This window comes from Patagioenas fasciata, chromosome 2 (genome assembly GCF_037038585.1).
Source record: "Patagioenas fasciata isolate bPatFas1 chromosome 2, bPatFas1.hap1, whole genome shotgun sequence".
Taxonomy (NCBI): domain Eukaryota; kingdom Metazoa; phylum Chordata; class Aves; order Columbiformes; family Columbidae; genus Patagioenas; species Patagioenas fasciata.
In genome coordinates this window covers 48,398,605-48,416,569 of record NC_092521.1, presented here as the reverse complement: position 1 = coordinate 48,416,569, position 17,965 = coordinate 48,398,605, and the positions used below count along the sequence as shown (strand labels likewise).

General features: G+C 43.9%; 1 protein-coding gene across 2 annotated transcripts in view; it reads right to left on the bottom strand.

Annotated features, from left to right (window-relative positions):
• The window catches only part of CDH2 (cadherin 2), a 117,369-nt gene extending 101,982 nt beyond the window's left edge, over positions 1-15,387 (bottom strand). The window contains exons 1-2 of one of the 2 annotated variants that reach the window (XM_071804166.1): positions 15,307-15,387; positions 3,447-3,558 (exon numbers count right to left, since the gene is read on the bottom strand). In XM_071804166.1, the coding sequence (XP_071660267.1) occupies positions 3,447-3,531 (85 nt within the window). In that variant the 5' untranslated portion in view covers positions 3,532-3,558; positions 15,307-15,387. Of the gene's footprint in view, positions 1-3,446; positions 3,559-14,310; positions 14,443-15,306 lie in introns of those variants that run through there. The other variant, XM_065830362.2, reaches the window with a different exon arrangement.
• Between the last annotated feature and the right edge of the window lie 2,578 nt (positions 15,388-17,965).

The window sequence follows — 17,965 nt, the reverse complement described above, 5'->3', positions numbered from 1 at the left end:
CATAGTTCCTTGGTAAAAACCACTCCAATTTCACTGCAGTTACCGGTACCAAGTGAAGCAACATGAAGAGTCTCTGGGGCTGTGACCAGTGAAGTCTGTATGAGGGCAGCATGGGACATGGGTGACACCATGCCAGAAGGAGGCAACAAGACATAACCTTTACTGCAGGCTACATCCTACACAGCTCACTCATGACCTACTAAAGGAGTAGTTTCCAACTTCTTTTGCTGTGCCTTTCCAAGTAACTGCGTCCTTTCCCTACAGGGGATTCCCTGTCTCCTCATCCCGAAACCAAAGGCAGCTGTCTTTCTCTTTCTTCCCCTCTAGACACATTAATAAATGTGGAGGTTTTCCCCTTTTCCAATTTATGTTATCCTGAATACATTGCCCCACCAACTTTTCACATACTGTGACCACTCAACACATGGATACCAACTGAACATGTCGTGGCCTCTCATGCCCTCATGCACAGGAGAAATTAGTAGATGTTGATATACTGTGCTAGCTATATGAGTGAACAAAACCATTATGAATTGTAAAGCTTTTGTTTTTTCTTTAATGCTATAGGACCAAGTCTGACTTTCCCTCAAAACCAAGCACCACCTGAATACAGAAATAAACAGAAATATCTCCACAAAAAATACACTATCATGTACTGCATGGTGGAACCCTGCTCCATACTCTAATACTTATTATAATAATATTTTTTAAAAACAGATATGTTACTGTAAAAACTGAAAGGAACCGATCAATAAGTCATATGATACCTCTGTTTTTATTTAAGTTTTGGTAGTAAGATGGAAACTGAAGACCTCGAGAGAGGCTTGTCCCCCACTGTGCAAGATAAAAGCAAATGAACAAGACAGATAATAAACATATGGTCATTTTCTTGGTCAGTATTTTAAGAAGTAACTTGTCAAGAAAGCATCAAGTCAGGTTCACACTATTCTGCAGCTAGCTGAGAAGACCATAAAGCCTCTGTGCTTATGGTATCAATGCACGAAACCAAAGAAAATTAAAGCTTTCACTTCTGCACCATACAGAAAACCTACAGTTGTATGCCTCATTTTGGAATTCATACCAGCACAAGCAGCAGTTAAACAGGCGAGGCAACTGATATGAGAATCAGGCCCATGGTTATCCCCAAGAAGCAAATGTCACACAACTATACTTAACTTGCAGCGTCATCTGAATCCAGTTTAATAACCAGAAAATAGGCTTTTGACAACAATAGTATTTCAAAATGACAGTGTAATTAAATTTAAGTCAAAGCTATGCAATGATGGACTGTATGTTTATGTGTAACCAGCAAATTATATGCTTTTAAGCATGTCTGAATTTTCAAAAGAATTAACCATTGCAGTAATTCAACTGAGGAAACAGTGGAAGGAAAAAATACACCCTCCCCTAGGTCATTTTTAAAACAGCTGATAGGATGTGATACATACTGTATGCCTCAGACAATTTTTCAAATTCCTACTTACCTAAAATGCTACGCATTTTAATACCATTCAAGGACAAATCAACAGTCATGCTTTACTCATTTCTGAGAAGCAAGGGAAGGGACTGTGTGAATGCAATGAGTAACGAAAGAGGAAGCCAAGCTGCCATCCTATGTTAGTACTTCAGACCCAGTTAAGGCGGGTCTGTCATTATCATCAGATTCACATCAGCAATGCCAACAGAGAATGAGTGGGCAGCCTGTTGCGATTTCTAGCTGATGTGGGTAATAAAGGGGGAGATATTACAGAAAGGGTTTTGATTCCCTGAAGAGCGAAGAGAACTTTCACAAGACAGGGTACATCTCAAAACCTCTGTGATCTCAATTTTAAGATGAACTGACGGCATGATAATTTACCAGTAACAAACATCTGGTGGTCTGAAGGCAGAACCTTTGGAAAGCATTTGCCTGCTGTGCTCTGTCTTTCTCTCCAAGTTTGTGCATCATCTAAAAGAGTCCTAAGAGTGCACAGCTACTGCAGGAGTCCATAGTAGAGTCATCTATTGACTCCCATTCTGTAGGAAAGTGAGGAAAATTCTCTTTCCCCTTTTTTATTTTCTCAATTGGCAGAACATTTACTTTGATACATGAATTTCTAAGCTATTCTTTAATAAAAGGAAAGTCTGTGGTGGTAAAAGATACTTCTTTGCAACTGAACAGAAAAAGCTTTAGCTTTTGTGTATTTAAACTTGAGTTATTAATCAATTCACCCTGCATTCAAGTTTTCATTATACTCCTAAAAAGGCACAAAACAGGTCTGTAAAATATAATTACCCAGAGACCGTTATATACACCATGTAAAATCAAGACTACAGCTTTTGCTTCATTTGTTTTGCAGATTCATCAGGTTTTTTCCATTTAAATATCTTGATCTGTGCAACCATATTTATTTGTAAAGGAAACAAGAAATTAAATTAGTCCTTATTTAAGATGTATTTGAAGCCATCTAAAACTGATATTCTTAGTTCCACAATTTCCACGTTAGATGGAAAAAAAATGTTAGTAGTTCAGAAAACTTTAAAAAAATATATTCTATTTCCACAAACTTATATACTGAAACTTAACTGGTTGGGAAAATCCAGGAAAGATTCAGAGCATGTGCCTCTGTGTCCTACAGAGGACTACTCATATCCCTGAAATATAAAGACACAAAGAGAGCAAGGAACTGAATTCCCAACCTGCATGACCTGTGGGCAGATGTAGTGACCTAAGTGCATCCCCAGTGGAGGCCGGGGCTTGTACTTGCCGAGCATGCCGCGAGCTGGGGAGCGGGGCCATCGCCAGCCTGGGCACTGTGCCATTCAGATGGAGGTCGCTGCCAGGGTGAGATGAGAGAGCAGCACGGTGTCCACAAGACAGCACGGGCACCATTCTGCCTTTCCCTGCATGGCTCCTCGCAGAGCCCCCAGTGCTGCCATCGCTGACCGAGGGTGTTCCTGCCTGTTTCGGGTCTTGCTCGCCAGGGAAAAGCAGTTAAGGGAACTATCTCTGCATTAATGTGAACTCTAAGACCAAGTCTAAGTGCAGTACTTCTGTGGGAGATGCAAAGCAGAAGGGAAGTTTCCTTTACCTCCTCATCATTCAGACATGGGCTTTAAGTACAGACTGATGGCATACATATCATCAGTGGTAATAAGGAACATCAGTGTCAGTGCTGTGCTGAGAAAGTGAATTAGTGGACAATCACAGGACAGTTCGCAACACTCAGTATTTTCAAGTTACAGTCAGAGGTGTATGTGCTACCACTTATGCCAACAGATTTTCCAAGTCCTATGACAATAAAAAATAAATAACAGAGCAGCTGACATTCTTTTCTGCAAGAGTTTGTGCCCTATTTAAGGATGAAAATGTTTCAGAGTGATTTATGGTTACAAACAGAGGAAATAAACTTAAAAAAAAAAAAAATAAATAAAAAGCCCCAATGCTACATCTTTTCTAATCATACCGTTGAGGAGAGGCTGTCCTCCGTGTACACTCCTTGACACCACTGCACTGTGAACATCTTCAGGAAATCCAGTCTTGCATGACATATCTTCACAGGTTGCTTTTATCGGTGCCTGAAATGCAAGACAAAATTTATGTAATACTCGCAACCTTCATTCACATACTCCATTTTGCTGCTGTCTTGTACAAGCAGCATCCTTGTTTCTGAACAACTGCAATTAGGACCGTGAGGGCAAAGGGTTAATCTTTCTGATAACTGGAATGGAAGGAACAAATCCCACTTGTCTGGTAAGATCTAAATAATACACAATCTTGATTCTTCTGACAACCGAACATTTCCACTAAACCAGCCATCGAGACTGAAGGGGAATGATAGAGGGAACAAAAGCATTCCTTTCTCTGGAAATAAATGTTGCACAAAACCCATCGGCAACTTTTTCATAGACAGATTACTTGAGAGGAATGACTCCAACCACTGGTTTAAAATCCTTTATTTAGAGTATTTCTATGTGAAGCTGAACCAGAACAAGTAAACTAAGATAAAATGCTACATTTGCAGTAACTTAGCAGAACTTATATTTGCGTTAGCATTCAAACAGATACTATATAAAGCCAAATGTTTCCAATTCAATCTCCTCCTATTTCAAAGGCAGGCTAAGTTAAAAGGAGAGCAGCTCATTATTAAATTTGCACAACAAGGGAAGAGAAGAGCCACTGAAACTGTTTGTTCTCTCACTTGTTAAGAAAGTTTCCTCTCAAATCACATTCTTTAAGTTTCATAAATGCCTTTTTATTAAGAAATATAACACAGCATTTGGAAACTTGCTTGTTCCGAGGTGTTCCTCGTTCGGAAGATACGTCTGACAGCTAAGCTCATTTCCAGGACAGTTAGTTGCCTAGTTGAAAAAAACAAAACAAAACAAAACAAAAACAAACAAACAAAAAAAACCCCAAACACACACACACACAAAAACAACTAAAAATCGACTTTTATGTGGCAAAAAACTAAGATTAATTTTCAGTGGGCTGGTTTTGTCTCATTTTAGAGCTGCGCAAGACAACAGCCCACCTTACATGTGGCTAAGCGGCCATAGGTGGCAAAACCCCTTTCACACCGCACAAGGCAGCAAGACCAGCTCCCAAGCCAGCCTGGGCTCAGACATACCCGAGAAATCGCAAGAGCCCTTGCACAATCTCAAACACGCCTACATGCCAAGTGAAGGCCTTACCCATGTGCATGCCCAGATGTAGTATATGGTCTTTGACAGCATGAGCAACTGTGCTGCTATATTCTACCTAAATCTGGTCAAGACTTAAATTAGATTTTCCTTTTTACTTTCACAGATGGGCTTCCATCAAGTAGATCTACTCAAGGCCATGTGAGCATGTCTGCATACACTTGGCAAAGAAAGCGCTACAGAAAAAGAATTAAAAAAGGATGGAGAAGGAGGAGGTGATGGTGTTACACCCATTTACTACAGCAACCTCAGGGACAGAGAGGACTGGAGCAGAGATGGGACAGGAGGACCTAAAACTACAAGGGTTTCCTCAGGGAAGAAGGATGAGGCAGAAGTGTCATCCCTCCACTGACACACACAGCCAAGCTCAACATGCTATCCCCTATTAGAATAACTCTATCACTAATACAAGAAGGCATTTGTAACACATTGTGTTGCACTTACACTAAGTCCTAACTAAGCAGCTCAATACTGCCATCAGAAAAAAAAAAAATTACTATCTAATTCCCAAGTTAATCCACTATCCAGGTAAATACCCAGTAAGAGAACCTGTAATTATCAAGCGTCATGTTAACTTAAACTGCGGTGTGGATTTAATTGTGACTTAAGTACTATATGGGTATCTCACCTGTGTACAATTACTTATGTACTTTAAAAAGTTTATATTGGGACCCTAAACAGAAAACAAACACGCAGCAACAGTTTAAGCTACTGCAGGACCACGTTACCTGCAAAGCTGGAACTTGGATCTGTATCTAAGCCCAAACAGTCCATTCACACATTGAGTTTTTAAGATAAAAGGATGGTAGATCAAAAATAATTACCACTCCAACTGCCAGTTTCCTAAGCTTTAGAACTCAAAGAACAGACTTGGATGGGGTTTCCATAATTCAAAATAATAATAGTAAAACTTGTTTAAACTACTGTACAAAAGGTGACCTCAAAGCAAATGTGATGGAGAAGGAAAAAAATGTCTTTCACGGTATCCTTGAAATAAAAAGGTCCTGGGTGGGCAGCTGAGGAGATAGCAGGATTTTTAACAAGTCTGCACTGATGCGCCTGGGAATCTTCCAGCCTTTCCAGCAATCTATATGTACTAAACAGCTCTTATAAACTGAAACAATGTCCACTGAAACAAAGGCTGGGGGACATGAATAGAGAGCCTTCTTTATTCTTTCATTTGCAGCCATCAATTTTATCTGGAAACAAAAGATTGTACTCTGCTCTCCAAAAACAGCCCTTTGTAAAGATTGTTTGAGAATAAAAACACAAGGGAAAGAAGAATTCAAATTTTAAGCAATTCTTAGTCACCCTATGTTAAGCACTTTGAATTAAGTAGGAGTTGTAGCTTCAGACACACTAGGTCATATCAAGTTCAGCCTAAGAGTACTGCAAGACTCAAACCATTTTAACACTAAGCAAAAGAGGATGTTGAAATGTTTCTATTCTCTTATCTGGGACAAAAGGGGAAAGCTAGTGAAGATTATGGGGAACATTATTGTAATTTACAGGATTTTGTGTGATTAGTACAATTCCAAAGATTATTTCAAACATAAGATAATATTACTTGTACATTCATCTACAGAAGGACAGTACTTAAAACAAAAAAAAAAAAACTATATTTTGAGATGGAAAGCAATTACCTTAGCTTGTACCCATATAAAACCTACTTAATGGGGTTAGAAAGCTTTGAACAAGCTCAGCACTGGGAAAATTCTCAAGTACTAACAGACTTTGCGAAAGCAAAATAGGGTTACTACTGAAAAACTATTCTGCTTTCCTCATCCTTTATGGCTTACTTAGTCATTTTTAACTGCAAAATGAGTAACAACATTACTATCTCCAGATGCTAAAGTGCTAACACCTAGTAAAATGTGGTGTCAGATCATGCACATAAACTCAGTACTGTAGATCTCAGATTAAATGCAATCGGCAAACTGCAATTATGAAGCAACATGGTGTAAATTACAAGTTCTCTGTCAAAGTTATTCAATCAATTAAAAGAACTGGCTGTTTTGATAAACTCATGGCAATTAAGCCTGCAGTTTTCATGTCCTGCTCCTCAGTTACTTTCATTTCATATCTAGATATCTGGCTATCTAGAAACGTGTGGTTTAATTTTAAGGTTGTATTCCAGCTCAGCTTAAAAAACAACCACCAATCAATCAATAACCTGTTGACAATCTCAACCTCAAGTTTCTAAAGTATTCGCGTTTATGTCTTTTTCTAAACACCACCAGTAAGAGTCTTCCAACACCACAGACCTCACACCTGTGAAAAGATTGTAAGTTAAAACAAGAATAAAGCCAGACAGGATTTAGTGTTGACAGTTATGGACTAATACTTCTTTCCAATTTCCATACTTTCTAGAAAGTAGTGACATTTAGAATCCAATTCTGTAAAGAAACACCTATTTAAAAATGCAAGCTCACCACATGACTGTAGAAGCAATTCTGTATCATAACACGTATCCTAAATTTGCAGAATTTGGCTCTTAAACACAGTTTTCAAACAGGGCTGATCTTGTTCTCTCTGCATACACTACACACCACTGGAGTTCACTAGTAGCTATTAATGTGAAATATCAAAGTCTCTGTTTCTCCACTGTTTGCATCTGCATTTACTACAACATTATATTTCTTATTGATTGTACCAAAACACAAAGAAAGTTGTTTTTGAAAGACTGCTTTTTTTCATGCTCTATATAGCCTACTCCCATAGGAAAAATAGGCCTAGGTAGTATCAGGAGAAATGGAGGGATATGCAGAGAAAATATTATACTATACAGTTATAATTGGACATGGTACAGCTGCTAGTCACCAAGTCCAGCCAATTCACAGGGCATTATTTTGCAAAGCTCAAAACAACGTCTGACATAATTATATGTATGACAGAGCAGGCACGCGGTATCTGAGCTCTCCCTCCTTAATAACCAACATTAATTGGCAATTACAACAGTAATATTGAACTTAAACACAGATCACTGAAACATTTGTGACTGTGTTTAAAGACTGGGTGTTTCCTCATTAATTTAAAGGCCAAGATGGTCCCAAATACTCAGTAACAACTTAGGCAACTCTAGGGATCACTCGATCCCTTTTCAGTTTCGCATATATGCATCATCAGACACAGTGAGATATGCTGTACAAGGTGGGTCTTATTTTATTATAAGCTTCTACTTACTACCATAAGGCATAAGAAAGATGCTCTGGAGGATGACAGACACATCTCTGAAATGCTTTGGATGCTGAACTTTAAAACATCCAGGAACTCCTCCTTAATCTCTGATTTGTTGTAAAGAAGAGCTGCAACAGTTCATACCCTCACAGTACCCAGTACTCCAGCAAATGTAAGTCAAGTACAATTTGTTTCCAACCACAGATTGCAACTGGAGAAAAAGTGCTTTTCATTCAAATTGTTCTGGAAGCCAAAAGTTTCCAAAGGAGGTGCCAGGCTACGTCCTCACAGAGGTCATTCAGTTACGCCAGAAATGGCTTTCATTATAGCATCTTCACTTCTAATTAGCGCTCTATTTCATAAACCAGGAGACTTCAGATTAGAAAATCCAGCTTCTTAAACCAACACTTAAAGCTCTTAAACACTTTCCAAAATAACAGGATCTGCAACTTTTATGTTACCATCTGGTTTAAATTCAGTTGCCTTAAACCACCACTGGTTAACACAGGTTACTGTAGCTTTACAAATTAGGTAGTCTCACAAACCGTGTTCATAGCCTCTTCTGTCAACCCCAGCTGAGACAACAGGGACTCCGTTAATGTACTTTACTAAACAGAGAGATGTTTTTTGGTATATCTGACATCGCACAAAGCCACCCACAACCTAGTTTGGACTTTCCCTTTCTCTCAACTAGGAGAACACAAAATGCTGCATCTTCCAAGACATGGTTTTCCAGACAAGCCACAGTTCCTACCAGAGAAGGACGTCTTCAAGTCTCAACTGTAAAACAAAACAAAACCAAAAAAAAAAAAAAAAAAAAGGTATTTCTGTAGGTCTAAGTCACTTAAAAAAAATATAAATCCAGCCCTATGTTTGATAATAACCATTGTATTGCTAACATGGTATATCTCCGCCCAGGCGTACAGGAGGATGCTGCATTTTCCTGGCCTTCAGGGGAGGCCTTGCAAGGCCTATCCGGAAGAACTCTTTTGGGGGATCACAAAATTTTAACTATGTCTTCAGCTGCTGGGTGATAATTATATGCTAATTATAAGGAATGGAGGAGTCCCTAGAGGAGTCTGTTGGTAAAAATATATTTTTTAAATATGTCAAGGAGTGCCTAGAGGAGAGGATAAACGTGCCTTTTGGAAACATGATATTTAATTAAATACACGAATACAGACTAAAACCAAATAGTTTAAGTGAAACGTTGAAAAGATTTGGCAGCGATATACCTTCCATCTTGAAAGCTGCTGATCCCATATCTGTTTTCATGAGCCACTTAAAAATAGAAAGCCTAATTTCCCCTCTTTATTCAGACAGAGCTCCCATGATCTTTCAGTGAGAACTGCAGGATCATATCAAATGATGAATCACACAGATTTGGTTATATACCTCTCAAGGTGAACAGGAGCACAGCCCACCAGCCAGGAGAAAAAAGTCTCTCTCAGATCACTCACAAACTACAAACATGCTTTGGCAAAATACAAATCCTTCTTAAACTCAACCTGCAATAACATACAACCCTTTTTTCCTCTCAAGACTCACCTCTACATATGCCAGTATTAACTTGGCCAACCAGTGAGTCTCAGTTTAGTGACAGGTGAGGAGAAGTGCTGTTATAATTACCATTGCAAAAAACGTGAAGTATTCCTTCCACTTTCATTGCCCTCCACCCCGATACGTCTTGTTGCATTTTATGCACATCTAGTGCCACAGGGTTAGTGAAAGCATACAGCATATTCAGTGAGGACACTACAGGTTCCTCCTATGCTGTGTAAGAAAAAGCAATTTAAAAGAAAAATGCCTGGAAACATTAGAGGTTGCATAGCCTTTGAGGACCAGACTTACATTTTGTACATGTACATTGTTTAAAATAAATTCTCATCCTTATGGGAGGCCTGGTGGACTACTGAAACTATTGCAAGCTTTCTGAACAAATTTTTTGACCTAAAAAAGCATTTACAAAAACAGTGAGACACAGAAAGAGAGTACAACTGGTAAATCATCCTCTTACTTAGTCAAGAAAAGCCATTCAACAATTCCTGCTCCTTGCCACATCACAAAAAGTCCCTTACGCAAGACTGTCTGGATTGAGTAAAAATAACTTTACCCACAACTTCCTCAAGCTATTTTTAAATAAACACATGCCCTTCTGTCACAGCTAAGTTTTCTTATCTGTTACAGGGTCCACTTATTAAAAAAAAAAAAACACAAAAAAAATCCCACACCACTAATAAATGAAATTGACATAAAAGTGTCATTGAAACAAATTAATATGGGACACGACGGGCTCTTCCAGTGACATTTCTGGGAACAGAAAGAAAAACAATAGATGGGAAGCTTTTGAATTACACACTCTTGACTAGATGTAGTTCAAAAATATTATCATTTTGGACAATGTTTTCAAAACCAACATCAGAAAAACTATACATTCATCTTCCTAGCACATTATACTGCATGCCTAGGTAGCAGCGTCATCCACGAGGAGAGCAAGCAGAAAGCTTTCTAGAAAACACGTAACATTTATTAAAAATATACAACTTGACAATACAAGAGAACATATACCTTCTGCTACATCAGCAGCGTATATATCTCTAAGCTTGCTATTGTATCTGCTCAGATAGTCAGAACTTGTTTAAAATGCAAAACTGTCTCCTGTTTTGTCAACCAATTATTTAAAATTTCATAAATTGTTGACTTACACAACTTTATCTGTCCTATCATAGATGTAAAAAGCAGTTGTAAAAAACTCTTTTCATAAAATGATTTTTAAAATATCTCCAGCTTAACATCCAAAGAGATACTTGTATTTTTTTCCTTCAGTTCTGCAATTATCTGAATTTTGAGGATGTGTCAGTGGTATAACTATCACCTAGACCAGACAGACAAGGATTAGATCTCTTTGCTGCAATATCCTGCCACATTTAACTTTTCAGATGGATTCTTTGAAGACAAAGCAAAACCAGAAGAAGAAAGATCCACATCCAAAAAGGCTGAGCCACTCACATACCTATCCTGTGCTGGGGCTTATGAAAAGTGTTATAAAATACATTCAATTCACTTTGAAAGGAGTCAATGATGTTGGAGTCTGATTTCTTAAAGAGAGACACTCGGAAACTCGTTTCGTGTTTATATAATCACTTCTTTATTATACTACTAAAAATAGACTGATTTTAAAAAAATTAATAATCTAAGACACAGGTGTATTATGAGAGACAGAAGATGAACCCACAACAGGAGATCTCACAGCCACTTCTGCACAAAACCACATTAATATGCCTCGCCTCACCCCCGGTTCTGCCAGCGACTGCTGCTGGGGGTGATTACGAGAGGGGTGCAGTTGGCAAGAAATGCCATCGCCAGATTCTCAGCAGAGGCAGCTTAACAGGAGTGTCATTTAGGGTAGTAGCTTTATCACCTGGATGCATTCACTAAGACCTGGAATAAGACCAAAACTGCCTGCAGAGAGTAATAACTTACGTCCTCTGTCATCATAACTTGAATTCAAACCAGTCACCTAGGCACGAACAGCTCCAAAACTGCTTTATTGTTTACTTGTTCCTGATTTAGAAATGGACAACATCCATAGAGCGATCCAACCAACTTATACATGTTAAAAAAAAAAATTATTCCCTTTTGAAGCACTTTATTTCTACTCCCCTTTCCAGTTCATTTCTAACTAAAAGTACTTTCATTCCTCTAAATTCATGCTAGCTTTCCTATTCCTTCCTCAATGCTGCTGTTATCCCAATTCCAAAAACTGGAACTGTTGGTCAGAAAAGGAAGCTTTGCTCCTTTTCTCCTCTCTTCTAACAGGTTTTTTTCATATAATACTTCCAGGCTCATACTGATCTGTTAACCAGAAAAATAAAGTGCACTTTTTATTCTCTTAGGTCCCATACATGTTACATATTGCCAAGAATGTAAAGCCTTATTTCCTGAATATAAACAGCACCCACAGACCTGCCTTAAAACCTGCTTCCAGTTATGATCTTTCAAGTAGTTCCATAATGACAGCTTTTCTATACCACTGATGAATAGCAAAGTCACCAATAACTCCTGAAAATAAAGGCAGAGAGCTCTTGTGTTGCAGAGAGGAAAAACTAAGTGGAAAGGTTCAGCATTTCAAAAGAACCTGATACAGATGACCTATAAACCAAAACTAGTGAGCATGATGACAGGAGAAAAAAAAAAAGTTGGCACTGCATCTAGCTTGTGAGGGTTCTTTGCATTATGCACGAAAGAAGCAGGGGAAAAAAAAAAAGCTTTTTAAATCAAAGTGTTGTACAGACACAGGTCTATAAATCTGATTTCATACCGAAGTTCCAATTTTGTTACACACTATTAAAAATCAACCCTAACCTGATTTAATGGATACCCAAACAAGGGGAAATTGGATTCCCCAACCGTAACATGCCAGTGACACTGAGTGATACATAAAAGCGATATGGCTAGTTCCTGTCCTTAATTCACAGCTTGCGCTTTAATTTCAAACCTGTCCTGGGTTTAAAAATAAATAAATAAATAAATAAAAGCTTATTGCAGAATTTGTGCTTCAAAGATTTATTGAGACAGGAAGACTAAACAGAACAGAAAGCACATGGAATAAAGAGTACATAAGGACTTACCAAAAAAAAAAAAAAAAAGCAAAAACCAAACCCAACCAAAAATTAACCAGTAAAAAGACGACGACAACAACAACAAACACTCAAAACACAACCCCACACAGTAACAGTCTAGAAGTGGCGTATCACAAGTTTCTGAACAGGGTGGCTGCTTTCACATGGAAGACGCTGAAGCCCAGCCGGACACTCCAGTGTCACGCCAATCAGCCCCGTGTCCTCTTAAAGACTCAGTGAAAATCCCCGGCTGCCGTGGAGCAGCGTTTCAGCACCTCGCTCTCCTGGTGCAAGTCATCAGCCCCCCAGAGTGCCTTAGAAACTGCGGGGAAGGGCTCAACCGCCCGGGGACCCCGTGAGGGGACGGAGGTGTCACAGACAAGAGGAAGAGGAGACGGAAGGACGAGCGGGCTCCTCCTGCCCCCGTTGCGGCGGAGGCGGCGGGGCGGGCGGGGGCAGCGGGTGCGCTGCACCATGGACAGTGGCCGCCGTCTCCCCTGCCCTGCGCCAGCCGCTGCGGGAGGGCGCCGCGGCCGCCCCGGCACCCCATCCCCGCCTTAACCCACTCCCCCGGCCCGCCAGAAATGCCCCAACCGTAAATACCATTAAGAGGCGATGATCTGCGCCATCTGTCCCCTCAGACTTACCGCCCTCGCCACCCCCGCCGCCGCCGCGCCGGATACGAGCTCAGCGAGCACAAAGCGAGGGGTGAACCCAACACCACCCTCCCCACCTGTCCCCGGTCGGCGCTCGGGGTCCCCGCGGCTCCGGACAGCCCCCGGCTCCAGAGGGGAGCCCAGCCCAACCATCGCCCCGCAGACACTCCCCGCGCTGCCGCAACCGGGATCCATTTTTTTGTCCCCGTCCCCCCCACTCCCTCCAGCGTCCCGTTAGTCCCATCTCGCCCCACACGCCCCCTCGCAGGGGCGCCGGCCCGCAGACCCCTACTTTCTCCACGAAGACCCTCCCCAGGGCACTCCCACCGGCTGTGCCCGCCGCTGCCCCGCTGCCCGGGACTGCCTACTCGGGACCCCGCCGCTCGGGTCGCCCCGGTGAGGCTGCCAGGGGGAGGCAGCGGCAGGACTTTGATAATAATAAATTAAACACTTCGCAGCACAAGCCCGTCCCAGTGGAAATTCCCGTTAACGGCAGGGGGTGGGGAAGCCCGGCGCCCAGGCGGAGGCTGATTAAATTCTTCCCGGGAAAGGATTAGCGGGCACGGGAACCGGGGGTGGCCGAGCCGCGGCCCGCAGGGGCTACTGCCGCCGCTCGAGGAGGGGCGCGGGGTATGCCCCGTGCCCGGCACCTCTCTGGCAGCACCAGCCTCCCACTCCCACGCGGGGCGGAGGAGATAGTGTCCGCTCCCTCCCTCTCTCCACTCCGGTACTTTGTCCTACTGGCCGAGCGGATCCCGGACAGCCGCGCCGCACATCCCGTCCGCCGGCACCTGCTCTCTCAGGAACGAGGGGGGAAATCCGCGCCTCACTCATCAACGGCGCCGCCACCCCTCACGTCCCGGGGAACCCTCTCTCCCCCTCGGCTGGCCCCGGGCACATCTCGCCTCTCCCCAGAACCCAGCGCCCGGCAGCGGGGCAGCCCCAAGCAGGTGGCTCCGCGTGAGCGGCCACAAGCCACCCCAAGGCACCCTGGCCGTAGGGACAGCAACGCCCGCCGCCTTCTCCTACTGCCCCCCTCCGAGACCCAAACCTCGGTAGCGGAGCCACCCCCCCCCCCCCCCGCCCAGGTTCTCCCGCCTTCCCCGGGCACCGCCGCCCGCAGGGGAACAAAGAGACGCAGCCCAGCCCCGCTCCCCGCCGGCGGTGCTTACCTGCTGCAGGGCCGCCAGCAGCATCAGCGCCAGCGGCGGCAGGATCCGCGGCGGCGCTCCCGCTACCCGGCACATGGAGGCGAGGAGGGGCGGCGGCAGGGCGGCCCCCAGCAGTCCCGGAGTGCGGCTGGAGCCCGCGGAGCGGGGCGAGGGGAGCAGCGGGGAGGGTCGGGCAGCAGCAGCTGCCGGGGGCTGCGGACGGCGTCTGCCCCCCTTGCCGGAGCCGGCTGCCGCGGAGCTGGCTGCCGCTCTAGCTCATGGGCAGCGATGCAGCGGGGGAAGAAAAGAGACCGGAGAAAGAGAGGGGCGGAGGATGGGTGAAACTCAGCTCTGGGTCAGGCTGCTTTTCTCTCTGCCGAGCCCCCTCCGCGGTGCAGAGGGTGGGCAGGGAAGAGGAGGAGGATGGGCGAACAAAAGGCTGGGAGATAAGAATGAAGTAGTCGCTGCTGCGAGGCCGGTGCGGCGGAAGCTCCCCTCGGCTAGCTGCTTTCCCCACGCCTGGATCGTGCCCGCCTCGCTCCTCCCGCCGGTGCCCCCCAGCGAGCTCGGGCAGGCGGCTCCTCTCAGCGCCTCAGCCCGGGCGCGCCAGCACCGCCACTGCGCCGGCCCCAGCCCTGCTGCATGCTCGCCCCGCACTTTCTCTCTCCTTCTTTCTTCTCCTCCCTCCACCCCTCCCCCTGCACGCAAAACCCTCCGCTGAAGCACAATGATAACAATACCCCAGCAGCCTCTGCCTGCCGTGCGTGTGTGTATGCGCTCGCCCGGTGCCTGCCTGCCTGCCTGCCTGCTGTTGGCAGCTTCCCCCCCCACCTCCCGTCGCTCCCTATCGGCCGCACGGCCAATGGGAACAGAACGGCACGGCAAGCTCCGAAGATCGCTGCCGCCTGCAAATAGTGCTGCCCCTCCGCGGTCCCCAGAGGGCCGGCGTTTAGGGCAGTGGGGCAGTCGGCAGCAGTCAAGGCGGCGGGGGGGAGGAATAAATCCCAGCCCACTAACCTGGTGTGCTGCAATTGTTTGAGGGACGAGTGGAGAACTTGCAGGGGAAGGAAGGACCCGTCCCCGCTGTGCTGGGTAGGGGACAGTGGATGCAGCCAGAAGCTGCGGGGGCGCCAGCTGTGCCCAGTGCGGGGGCGCTGGGACGCCCCTGCCCGCCAGCCACTGCTGGCGGTGCGGCAAGTTTTGCTTAACTGTTACAGCTTTGCGGGTTATCTTTTTCTTCCCTCCCTCCCCCCTTTTTTTCCCCTCTTCAGTCTTTTACCCCCCCACCCTCCTCCTCTCACTCCTTTTTCTCTCTTTTTTTTTTTTTTTTTCCCCGAACTACCTGCTGAATTTTATCAGCAACTGTTTTCAAAAGCTTGGACAGGGCTGCGGTCCGCGAGTCCAAAAACGTCAGCGTGCATAACGGAACTGGGGAGGAGTGTTGCTGAGTGAACAGTTACAGAAAAGCAAGTATCAGTGCTGGGTCATTTGCAGAGCTGGCAAGGATTTTCTCCAGCCCACAGGTCACTGAGCAAAGTTGTTTTGTGTCCATGCATCAGAGCTCCCATCCTGGGACATAATAAGGGGAGGATTTGTAGACATTGGCCCCTAGACAATCCCATGAAGTGATGAAGTGTTGATTCAAAATGGTACATGATTTATTTTAAAGCATCTTATTTTGCAGTTGAACTTGCAAGAATTTTTTTTTTTATCTGCTTTGAAAAAGAACCCAGAGGGTCATACTCATGTTTTGAAAGGAAACATCGGCTTTGCTTTTACGTTTTGTCGGGGAAAGGCGGGGTAAGTACGCTTGTACGATGCTGATTCCATTAGCTTCGAAATTGAAAATACCGGTCGCTTGCGAGTTGAGATGCAGCTGTTCACTCAAGCCAGAGGACAGGGAGAAAACGGGAGCAGCAGCGGGGGAGACGCCGGTGCCGCCCGCCGCCCCCCCCCGGGGTAGGGCCAGGCCGGGCCCGGGCAGAGGCCGAGCCAGGAGCCACCTGCGAACGTTAAAAGCCAAAAGAGGCTCAGCCGAGGGGAGGCAGCCCTACCTAGAAAAACAGATTCCTCCCCCAGCTCCCCCCTTCTTTTAAGTTGTAGCCCATGAACTCCTACCGAAGCGAACAGTTGTGAAGAACGATAAATGAGGGAAACAACGTCTGGTAATGAGTTTCTGCATTAAAATTTAGTCTATGACTGAGGGGAAAGGAAGCAAGAAGGTCACAGCTGATGTTTATATCCTATTACAAGGAAGAGTTTCCAAGGTTTGCACCTGACGGAGCATGTGTTAGCTCTCTTTAGCAATTCTAATATCTTCATTTGGATTTGCTTATGAAACGGTGAATTTCACTGAGTAACAGATTTCTGTTTGTATTTTCAGGTAGGTAGACATAATATTAACATTTACTAATGACTGTATTTGAGCATATATTCATTCTTACAAGTGTTCTACAAAATGCAAAGCACACAATATAAACAACTCCATAAGCCAACTGTCCAATTAGAGTAATTACTTATCATCTGAATGAGCCTGGCACTTCATATCCTTGAACCCATCCATCCCCAAAGGTCTGAAAAAATGAAAGGCTCTGCAGTGTATCTTGAATGTTACTAGATCTGAGCTCTGGCTGATGCTTCTTAGGGTTCTGCTGCTGCCACCTCTGAATTTGGTTAGCAGAAACAGTAACACTGGCAGAAAAATTGCTCTCAACACCACCATTTTCCTGAATCTCTCAGCCTTGAACAAGTTTCTATCAAGCAGTTGGCTTCCCTCATTTACACAGTTGTAACAAAAAGTTTCCTCCAGCTCATGGAGTTTCCTTGTTCTGGGTACTCTGATAAAGAGAAACTAGCGAGAGCAAAGGTGGGTTATACCTTTTCAGGTATAGTCTCTGCACCACATCTCTTTATGGATGAGAGGCATATGTTTGAGAGGGCAGAGTAGAAACTTGTGCATTGCTTCCAGACATGGATGACTTCTTAGGGCTTATGCTGTTCACCTGTAGCATAAACCAAAGATAACAGCCTTTTTTTTTTCTCCCAGGAATAGTCTAGCATTAAATAGGCATAGCTGGAGATTCAGGGTTAGAACTGATACTAGCTGGAGATCATCAACTCTTTTATGTGTATCATGCAAAAGCCACCAATTGGTGGCCAAGATCAAGTGATTTAGAACTGAAAGGGCTTATTTCTTAACTCAGCCATGGTTTGCATTTGTGTGTTTTAAGTAGTATAAAAATAATGGGCATAAGGTAATATTCAACCTAGGAGATCTCAAGGGCTTCCAGAAAAACCTTGTTAAAATTCCATGATTAAGTTGAAGAGAGGATTAGGGTAATTCCCATGTTAGTCATGGAGTTGACTCTCTCTTTCAACTTGTCCAAATTAATTTTCATTCCTAGGGTTCATAAAAATTCTGTAAAAAAGAGAATGTTTTCAATTTGGAACAGACTATAGATTGCTCATGGCTTCAAGTATTTTGGAAAAAAAAAAGCCTTTTCCCTTGTGGGTCTGTCTTTACATTTAGTCTGCCAGGTACTGCCACTATTCTCCTCAATTCAAATGATGCAAATTAAGCACTTTACTGACAGTTTAGGCCTTGATCTGACAAACATTTATACATGTGATCTCAGCAAACTGAGTTACACCACACACAGGCACACCAGCGTTTGTA